The 11,054-nt window shown below is 34.4% G+C and overlaps 1 protein-coding gene across 1 annotated transcript; it reads right to left on the minus strand.

Annotated features, from left to right (window-relative positions):
• Nucleotides 1–3,448: 3,448 nt before the first annotated feature.
• LOC104116712 (stearoyl-[acyl-carrier-protein] 9-desaturase 6, chloroplastic-like) lies at nucleotides 3,449–7,688 on the minus strand. Its single transcript, XM_009627627.4, has 2 exons — nucleotides 7,049–7,688; nucleotides 3,449–4,179 (listed from the first exon to the last, which is right to left on the minus strand). Exons 1-2 carry the CDS (start codon nucleotides 7,613–7,615, stop codon nucleotides 3,616–3,618), a joined length of 1,131 nt encoding a protein of 376 aa, XP_009625922.1. The 5' UTR covers nucleotides 7,616–7,688; the 3' UTR covers nucleotides 3,449–3,615.
• Between the last annotated feature and the right edge of the window lie 3,366 nt (nucleotides 7,689–11,054).

Raw genomic sequence — 11,054 nt, forward strand, 5'->3', positions numbered from 1 at the left:
CTTGATTATTGCTTCCACTCTAATTGCTTTGATTATTTCCACCACTCCAATTACCTTGGTTGTTAGAATTCCAATTGCCTTGATTATTTTGAGGTCTCCATTGTTGTTGGCTAGGGCATTGGTAGTTGTATATTTGCCCTTAAAAGTTGTTCACATATTGGACCTCCTCTTCTTGGTCATTGTAAGAGTCATCTTGTACAAAATTGTCCACTCTTTGTTGCATTTGTGGACTTTTTGCTCTTTGTTTGTTCACCATCATACATACTCCCTCCATTGCATTGATTTGACTCGGGGTTTGCACTTGTTGAAGTTGAGCCTTTGCCAATTGGTACATGGTGGTAGTCAACTCGGCTATGTCTTGTCCATGATCATGCAACTCTTTGTGAAGAAGAATCACATTGGGATCACCTTGTGGAACATTGTCTCTAGATTGCCACGCAAATGAAGTATCCGCCATCTCATCCATAATCTCACACACCTCCGCATAAAGTGTAGTCATGAAGTTCCCACCGGCAAGTTGATTCACTACACATTAGTTGGTTGTATTGATCCCCCGATAGAAAGTTTGTTGAATCATGTTCTCCGTCATATCATTGTTGGGACACTCTTTCACCATTGCTCTATATCTTTCCCATATCTCATGTAGTAGTTCATTGAACTCTTGCTTGAATGCTAGAATTTCATCCTGAAGAATAGCCATCTGCCCGGGAGAGAAGTACTTGGAAATAATTGTTTTCACTAGTTCATCCCACGTATGAATGGAATGAATTGGAAAAAGTTCCAACCAATATAAAGCTTTCCCTCGTAGAGATAAGGGAAAAAGACTTAGTCTCAAAGCATCCTCGGAGATATTAGTTTGTTTGCTCCCCCAAAACATATCTACGAACCCCTTCAAGTGTTTATATGCATTTTAACCCAGTACACTGATGAAGAACCCTCATTGCTCTAGCAAAGTAAGTATCACATTAGTTATTTGGAAGTTGCCCGCCCAAATACACGGAGGTACTATAACACTTGCATACCCTTCATTCGGCAACACCCGATGTGGAGCTGCTCGTGATGGAGGTGGGAGTGGAGCGGGAACATTGTCTTGAGGCGCTCGGCCTCGTCTATTGGCTTGAGGTTCAAGAGAGACCTCATCCATTTGATCATCCTCAACGTCCACATCCCCCAAAGCTACGTTTCCAAGATCATTGTTTGCCATGATTACACCTACAATACTCAACACGTTAGCAACAAGGAAGAAAAATAAGATATTGCCAAAAACATACCTAAATATATAGCTAACACAGTTTTTTAACTCTCCGGCAACGGTGCCAAAAATTAATCTCGTCCAATTTCACTCCTCAATTCGAGGTTATGAAACGGTCGATGCAATAATAATACCCAACAAAGGCCGGGATCGAATTTCGCAGGGAGCTATAGATATGGGAGTTAGTAGTATATATCGTGGCGTGTGATTTTGTATATCTAAATTTGCACTTCCATAGAATTGGGTTGTTTTAAAGTCTAATTTAAACTACGAAAGCAATTTAAAAAATAAAACTAGAAGATTATTTTTGTTGTTTTTAAAATGTTGTAAAGGCCTAGGGCTATGACCTTCACCTAAGTGCTTGCCTAATGGGTTATAAACTTTAAAGCTTGTTTAATTGGCCGGGGTGTATTATAGCTATCAACACTCAAGTACCCACTCAATACCTCTCGGTCAGAGAGTGATTTTGCCCAATTTAGCTTTCTCAAGTGCAAATGGGTATTGAACAAAACGGTTGATAAAAAGCTCAAGTTAGATTTTACTATTTCTAGGTTCAACCCTTTAATTGGGATTATCAATCTCTCGATTGACCCAATTTCTTCTTAGCAAAGTTTTCCTAGACTAAGTCTCTCTTTCTCAAGTAGAGACCAAGTCAAATAGGCATGAACTAATATTTGCAACCATTAATTCCACAAATAAAATCAAGAACAAGGCTAAATAATAAACATCCAACTATAAACAAGCAAAAAAATTAAACACCCATTAAGTTTACACACTAGGGTTGTGTTACAACTCTAGTCAAAATCTAGCTACTCATGCTCAAAATGGAAGAAATAGAAGAATAAATGCTGATAAACTCATATTGCTAAATTAAATTGATAAACTCTATGTTGAAATAGCTCAAATATGAAAAACTACTAAAGAAGCAAAGAAAAATGGCTACTAAAATTGCTGATGTCAAAAGTTAACCTAAAAAAGTAAAACTCTTCTAATTATACAGGGCTGGAATTTTCGGATAAAAATGCCCTTTCAGAGGTTCTGCGGCCGCACAATTCCATGTGCGGTCCGCACTTTTCTTCAGCTTGACAGGATTGGAAATCTGTGACCGCATAATTCTGAACTGCGGTCGCACAACACTCTTTCTGCGGTCCGTACAATTGTATGTGCAGCTGCATCTTGCTCTTCTGCGGTCCGCACACTTCTAATTGCGGCCACAAAACTCTTCTTCTATGGCCGCACAATAATTGTGCGGTCCGCACTTTTGGTAGACTTGAAATGCAGGTTCTCTGAACTTTTCTCCTGACCTAGCTTTCGCGGCCGCACAATTCATGTGCGTACCGCACTTTGCACCATTCTCTAATGAAAATTCCTTTATCACCTGCGGCCGCAGATGATATTTTGCGGTCCGCACTTATGAGCTTTTGTGACTGTTTTTGTCCTTAAGTTCAGATTACTCCTTCTTGAGTTGGATTTCATCTTGGGAGCTCATCTTCCAATATTCCTGCAATTAAGCACATTTCATCAATTTTTGGGAGCACAATTAAGCGCTTTTGGACTAAAACAAAAGCTAAAAGATAATAAGTAGACAAAATCCCCACTTAGCAATTACATGGTGAAAATTTGGGAGTGTTCGGAGGTGGGCCGCTGCAATTGGGAGATTTTCGGCGGCGGCAGAGAGGCGGAGATAGACAGAGAAGAGAGAGAGAGAGAAGAGAGAGAGAGAGAGAGAGAAGAGAGAGGAAGAAGAAAAGAATTATGGGGGAAATGGGGGCAAAATTTTAGCATTTCTAAGTCTTAAATACCTAGTTGGGAGATTGATTGTGTACCATTGGATGAGGGAGAGATGAATGGATGAGATTTAATCTTGATTCACTTAATGAAACGACGTGTGAAACTATGCCGTTTTGGACCATGTCTTGGCCAGCCATTTTGGATTGGGTATGGCCGAATTGGGCTCAAAATTTGGGCCAGTTTTTGCTTAATTTTAATTAGAATACACTAGCCCAATCCCTTGTCTCTCTAATGAAATTATTGTCTTATTTAGTCTTAAAATAAATATACAAGTAAAAAGAAAATCCTTTAGAGATGCAAACTAAAATATACAAATAAAAAGTAAAAATATTTTAGTACTTTTTAATTAAACCTACATAAAAATGCGCAAATAAATTCAAAGAAAAATAACTAAAATAGCTAAAATCATCCAAAAGTTATTATTATTATTATTATTATTTTGGAAAAACCTTGCAAAAATTAGGCATTCACAACACATTCTTACCATTACCATTTTCCAATTCCATTTCTAGGCATAGCTTTAATGCTTGGTTGTGTGGCTAATCTTGTACATTTTTCACAAATGAACTCTCTTATATACTCACTTCCTTGTTGAAAATCCAGCTAAACTTCACTTGACGCAGGTCCAACTTCTTAGCTCTCTCGTCGGCTCTCTCTTGCAACCTTTTTATCTTAGGTGGTAATCCACACACAAAGTCTTGCGCACGTTTTGCCTCATCCTTAATTCCTTCAAGCTTTTCCAATGCCCATCGATCGATCAAAAACTCCAATATATCTGCATAATCATGACTTGTATACACTCCTAACCTTTGAGCCACAGCAGCAAAGTGCTCGAATAGATCTGGATCACACCCATCGTACATTAGGTGGGCAGGCATCGTAATCCTCCTTCTCATCATATTAGCAATGGCTAGCATGGAGTCATTTGGGTCCAATTCCAGCAATTTCTCAACCATCTTGACGTAGGCGTTTTCGTGTCGCTTTTCGTCCGCTGCTATTGTTCCACATATGCGTGCTAATATTGGGTCGGCACCCTTGGCTAGACGAGCAGTATTGCCATGTGACACGAATGTGGCTCTTTCTTGGAATGATGTGTACACAAAGCCTAAGTAGGGGTTGTTCTCTGTTCCTACATCCTATATATAAAGTCAAGGATTTAACTTCACTTGATAAAGGATTTAAGCTAGCTACATATATAGATAATGCAAATTCTTTTTTACACGATGGATATAATTTATCCTATTTAACATGTTAATTATTATTTTTCTCAGGTTAACAAATACTGAGAAATTTATCATAGAAATTTACATATAATAACTTTACAAGTGATAATTGTGTAAATTGCACTGTTAGTACATAAACTTTAAACTCTTTTGAGGAGTAAATTTGCATGCAATCACTAATGAACACTCCTTCGTGAGAATATAGTTACCAGGAACATCAAAACTTGATCTACAACGCAATATCCCCTTTTAGCTGAAGTTCATTTCCAAATTAAAGTATTTTCATTCTTTAGCAAACTTATTCGATAAAAACCTTGAGAGGTGAAGTTGAATTAAGAATTTGAAACTTGTGATCTTAAATATGTCAAAATATTTATGTGATTATAAAAGTTTTTCATTAAAGAAAACATGAAAAGTTTTATCAGAAAGACCAATTTTGCCTCTTTATTTCCCTTCAATATGATTTATTTGTTGTTTTTAAAATTTAAATGAAAAGTATTTTTTAGAAGCTTGGTTGTTAAATTCGTTTATTTCCATTCTTATAATTTTCCACGGAATTAGGTTTAAGGGAAGAGTAATTATTTTTTGAAAAAAGTAATAATTAATTTAGATAAAAATTTAATTACCGTAAATTAATTTGCAAAAATACCTAAATTAAAAACTCGTGTTAAAAAAGAAACTAAAATTATTACCAAGAAATTTTATTGCATAATCTATACTATATTAAAAGTACGAAGGCCCTTAGCGAAATGTCGTTCGCTTTTTACCGTTTAAAAATAGATATCACACTAGAAAAAATAGTCATTTAATTATTCTTCAAGCTAATATTTAGGAATTTAAAATTAAATAATATCTATTACTTATTATACCTTTTCTTATTTGAATTAAGCAAGAGCTCCTTATATTTAGGACTTCAAATTATTAAAGTCTTATTTTATCTGAACTTTAAAATTAAAGTATAATTAAATAACACCAAATATTTATATGTTTTACCTTATATATGAATTTTATACTATTGAACGTTTTTTAGCTCAAAAGAAATTGTACAATCATGCTAAATTTTAGGTGAAAATTATGACGTAAACAAATCAGTAATTAACCTATAAATGCTATGAGTATTCTATGTGAGATTGGTCGATTGGCTATTAATTTATTCTTCGATCAATAATTTACTTAGATATAAATATTAATATAGATTTTAAAACTTAATTAGACAAAAAATTACGAAAATATTTAATAATAACAAGAGAAAGAGAGAGAGATAAGTGATGGACAAGAGTCATTTAACTCTATGACAAACATAGAGTGCAAAAGTTCTGACTTTTTATCATTTGACAAAAGAATTTTTGTGGAATTATATATAGTTATAATTAAATATTTATTTTATTCCTATGAGCTAGTATTAATAATTTAAATCCTCAATAAATAAATTATTTCTATTAGTGACTAAAAAAGATAATTAGGTATTTGAATTTACCTTTTTTCTCAGGATTTGAATTAACTAAGTAGGAAGATCATCTAATTTTATTCATTTCTAAATTCATCATATAGGTAAAATTATTTTTCAAGTTTACACAAATCTTACAATACATAAATTATTTTTCCCAGAAAGAGAATCTCCTTATATGGTACACCACACAAAAGAGAAAAGGAAAAGGTCCCAACTTTGGCACTTATTCATTCTCTAGCTTCTCCATATTTATCTTATTCACAACTGAATTATTAGATGACCATATTTATCAACATTGCAAACGTTTCATGGCTAAGCCTTATAGTTCTTTGTCATGTCTAATCATCTCAATTTTCACCTTATTGCAATTGCTATTTCCTAGGCAAGAAGTTAAAATAACACCACCTCCATTGCCAATTCTTCCATTACCAAGTTACGCTCAACTAAAATGGCAGCAAAGAGAACTCATTATGTTCTTTCATTTTGGTGTCAACACGTTCGCGGATAGGGAATGGGACACCGGACATGAAAATCCTGCTATTTTTAAATACACTGATCATTCAGTCATAAGAAGTCCTTGGAAGAATGGTAAAGGTGATGTGGTTCATGAGTTTGTCAATGCGGCCAAGGCTGAATGAAGAAGTGCCAGTGGGGGTCCTTTCCCTTTATGAATAAGAGTCAGTGGGGACCTTTTCCTTTTCTCCTTTTGTGTGGTGTACCATATAAGGACATTTGTTTTATGCTTAGCCTCTACTTTTTATATTCCCTCCGTGCGTGAACATGTTTCACTGAACATAAAATTTATAAAATTTAAAGAAAAATTGAAGATTTTTAAAATTTATGGTCATAAACCAGTCAAAAAAGGACCCAAAGTATTTGTGTGATTATAAAAACTTCTCATTAAGGGTAGAATTGTAAATTTAAACTAAATTGTTACCAAATTTAAAAAGGGGTCCTTCTTTTAAGAACGGACCAAAAAGGAAATAGGTTGACATAAACTGGAATATATGGATTACTAAATACACTCAATATTTGTCATATTCAAGAGCTTCGATATTAAAATTTTATTTTTAAGGGCATATATTTTATTTTATATGCATCTTACAGTTACACGCCCATCGCGCTAGTCATATATAAAATCACCACCCCTTTTGTTAGAGTATTTAAGTACCATATACACCAAAATGCATGTCTTTTTAAGAGTATAATTTAATCGAGTATTAGAGGTAATTACTTACCGTTTTTAATTAGCTATCTAAACCCATAAATTGTTTAGCCGCATTAATGCACATATCTTATACTCTTTGTACGTAGTGAAATAAGAACACTTACCATCCCGGATCCAATCAAATGATGCACAGTTCTTTCGATCATCTTCATGTCAACACGACCAGAAAGGTATAAATATGTCCGTAGCAGATCTCCATGCCTATTCTCCTCAGCAGTCCAGCCCCTACTCCACATAGCCCAAGGAGATGAACTGGATGCAGTGTCATCACGAACCCCATCAAGAGTATTAATCCAGGTCAGATAAGTTGGCAAAGCTTCTTCCGTTATCATATCTCCCACTAGCACTACAAGGTAATCGTCTGAAAGTTCACAAGTCCGTTGCCTCAGGGCCCGAATTTCGTCGACGAATTCATCCGACGGCTGAGATGGGTTCGGAAGGAGATCATTGGGCTGCCAGGAATTTTCAACGGGCTTGAGGAAAGGGAGAACGCTTTGGGTCACCCAAGGCTCTAATGACTTGAACACTTCTAACTTTTCTGCTGGCATTGAGTGGGTAATCATTTGGCGGTGTAAGGCCACGGCGGAGGGAAGAGGTAAACGGCGGACAAGGTGGTGGCGCGGCCGCCACGGACTGCATGAAAGGGGGTGGGAGAGGGCCTTGGCTTGCATGACTGGGGAAATGTGGATTAGCCTATTTTACAAGATTAGAAATACTGTTGTGAGAGTTTAGAGTTGGCCAATAATTTATACGTGGGGGATTTAGGAGCATGTCCTACCGACAAGTTACATGTTTGTTTTCTTGTAAGGTATAGCTACAACTACAAGTCCTCCCTGACCAAATGTTTGCTTTTGATAGTTTGGTGCGCTGTCTCGTGTCTGTCATTTTGGATAAGCATATTGGATTACATCAGTTATCCATTGTGTTAAGGGTTAACATATAGTGTAATCTTCTACCTTGTCTCCTTTCTATTTCCTTGATTTGGCCAGAGTCTTGAAGGAAAAATATTCATTGTTTCTTTTAAATTACATTATTTTTTTTTTTGATAAGTGATACTTATTTGAAATTGAATGCAAAATGCACTTATCATATATTCTTTTTATTAGCATATACATAAATATCACAAGTATTTTTCGTCCACCAGAAAGACGCACCTCTATTTTTCTATTTTTCTTTCTTCTTGCTTACTATATATATCCGAGCCTATTTGATATATTATTTGTTTTATCTTTTACATCACATAAACTATTCCAAGCAATAATAAAAAGAAATAGGCTGTTTAATGGATGATAAGTACTTTTTTACACTGTGTATAAGTTAATGGCGCAAAGAAAAATTTAGCAACACGTGATTAGGGACCGAAGAAAACAAAAATTTATTAATATTAATACATGTATCATATTAATAAATATATGATATTATTAGTTGGGTTTACATAAAGTTATATATAGTTAATTAATATATATCTTAGATGTCGTGTTAATTAGAATTCTATCACTTAATTTAATAATATTTTTATTAAATATAAAAAATTAATTCTAAAAATCAAAAGAATTAAATATTGATGGATCAATGCTTATCAAAAATACATCACACACATATTCGAATGAGTTTATTGTTTTATACAATAATAATTGTAATGAAAATTTTAAATTATCGACTCCTTTAAAAGATAATTATAATTAGTAAAATTAATAATATGAAAATTAAGACAGAATAACTTGTTACCGCATGTTAATTACACTGATAGATTACAAATCTTTTGCAATATGATACTCCTTCCGTTCCAATTTATGTGAACCTATTTCCTGTTTGGTCTGTTCCAAAAAGAATGACTCATTTCTAAATTTAGAAATAATTTAGTTTAAACTTACAATTCTACCCTTAATAAGAAGCTTTTATAACCACACAAATACTCTGGGCCCCTTTTTGATTTGTTTAGGACCACAAATTTCAAAAGTCTTTATTTTTTCTTAAACTCTATGTCCAGTCAAACAGGTTCACATAAATTGGAACGGAGAGAGTATATAAGTTGAATCATATTGGAGTCGTGCTTTGACACGTTCTTCCTCAATCATTGCATTGTTTAAAAGAGACTAGTAGCCACGATGCGATGGGGGAAGTTTTTCTTTTTTTCATCAATGCGGCCTAGTCGAGTAGCCACGTTAAATTATAAAGTATAGTGACAAACCTATAATAGCACCTTTGTACTACTCCGGACTATTGTGTTCGTACACATAACTCCAACTTCGAATTAGTTTTTTTTTATTGTTTAAAATATGGGTAATCAAAAATCTTACATGGTAAATTTGTTTTAATTGTTTGATGTAACATTTACAGAATAGGAAAGCACTGACGTAATGAGTGATGTGTCATAAGCCTGTCATTAGTATATTTTGACTAATTTACAAATAATTCAGATTTTTTAATGTGTCAAAAAATAATCTTGTGATTTTACTATTATAATTAAAATTCAATAATCATACGTGAAATGTACCTTTCCAAGAAGGTGACAAACACCGTGTTTAATTTTGTAAAGTTTGCTATATTCTTTTAAAATACAAAGTTTTAAATTAAAAGGGTCGAGTTTCCGTTAGTTAATGAGGAACTAACTCAACTCATTGATTGTGCGGGTTTTTAAAAAAAAGTACTTCGCATGAATATGTGAAACATCTCCCATCTCCCATCGTTGTTATTAATTATTATTATTAAGCCTATTTATTTAACCATGACCATTGACGTTATCCTACCATACCGAACTCCGCTTCCTAAATAGGCTAGGATTGTGCAATTTACAGATTTTGAGATGAACAATGTATAGTTTAATATGATGGAAATGAATTTACTAAGTGATGTTTTATACTTCAATACCACACGAGAGGGGTGATTTGTATGGTGTCTAATTTTCCCATGCATTAGATTATAGAAGAACCTAGTTTTTTTTATGCGTTCCTTAAATTACAACTGCGGAGTAAGTAATGCAAAAAGTAAAGAACACAAGTATTTTACATCGAAAACACTCGGCTCAAAAGGTGAAAAATCACGACCTACTTTCTAGTAGGATTTTCCCTAACACTTAATTACAACTCTGAGCCAAACTATAATATTTGCAAAATCTTGCAAACCTAAGGATTAGCTCTAACCCTTGTAGCAACACGCCACATGCTGTTGCGATATCTTCAACTTAACTCTAACTTGAATGATACAACTCAAGTACCTAATACAGTCTTTTCTAAAGAAAAGCCTAAAGGTACAACTCAAAACCTCCTCCTACAATTAAACCAGAATTAAAGACAAATACATGTAATTGGTTCTTCAATCTGGTTCATGTAGCTTCAGGTTTACACTCTTGAAATTCACAGGAATTGCTCACAAAATACCTTGTTATTTTGCTGTCAATTCTTGCTTAACTTCTGTAATGACCCGGCCGGTCATTTTGAGTATTTTAGCCTCATTCCCCTCTTTATTTCCTCCTCTATGTTATTGTGGTTATGTGACTTGTCAGGATGATTGGTTTGGTTTCACGTGAGTTTGAGAGTGAATTAGGACACTTAGTCCCAAAAATGAAAGCTTAAGTTGAAAGAGTTGACCGGAGTTTGACTTTTATGTGGACGACTCCGGAATGGAGCTTTGACGATTCTGATAGCTTCGTATGGTGATTTTGGACTTAGGAACGTATTCGGATATTGATTTGGAGGTCCGTAGGTCGTTTTAGCTTGAATTGGCGAAAGTTAGAAAATTGAAGGTTTGGAAGGTTGAGAATTTTGAGCGAGAGATGACTTAATTAATATACGGGTCATATTCTGAAATCGGATATTGATTTGGAGGTTCGGAGGTCATTTTGGCTTGAATTGGCGAAAGTTAGAACGTTGAAGGTTTGGAATGTTGAGAATTTTGATCGAGAGTTGACTTTATTGATATCAGAGTTAGATTCTAATTTTAGGAGTCAGAATAGGTTCGTTGTGTTATTTATGACATGTGTGCAAAATTTGAGGTCAATCAGAGTTGGTTTGGTATGAATCAACGTTAGTTTTGGAAGTTCGATGTTCATGGTTTGAATAGGTTTGAATTGAGTTTCGATTCGTAGATTGTTTGATGTGATTTTAGGCC

This window comes from Nicotiana tomentosiformis, chromosome 4 (genome assembly GCF_000390325.3).
Source record: "Nicotiana tomentosiformis chromosome 4, ASM39032v3, whole genome shotgun sequence".
Taxonomy (NCBI): domain Eukaryota; kingdom Viridiplantae; phylum Streptophyta; class Magnoliopsida; order Solanales; family Solanaceae; genus Nicotiana; species Nicotiana tomentosiformis.

Excerpts from the sequence above, each read along its gene's own strand:
- LOC104116712 (XM_009627627.4), bottom strand. The coding sequence starts at position 7,615 with ATGCAAGCCAAGGCCCTCTCCCACCCCCTTTCATGCAGTCCGTGGCGG. Across the intron at positions 4,180-7,048 it reads ATTTGATTGGATCCGGGATG|GATGTAGGAACAGAGAACAA; the intron begins GTAAGTGTTCTT and ends CTTTATATATAG.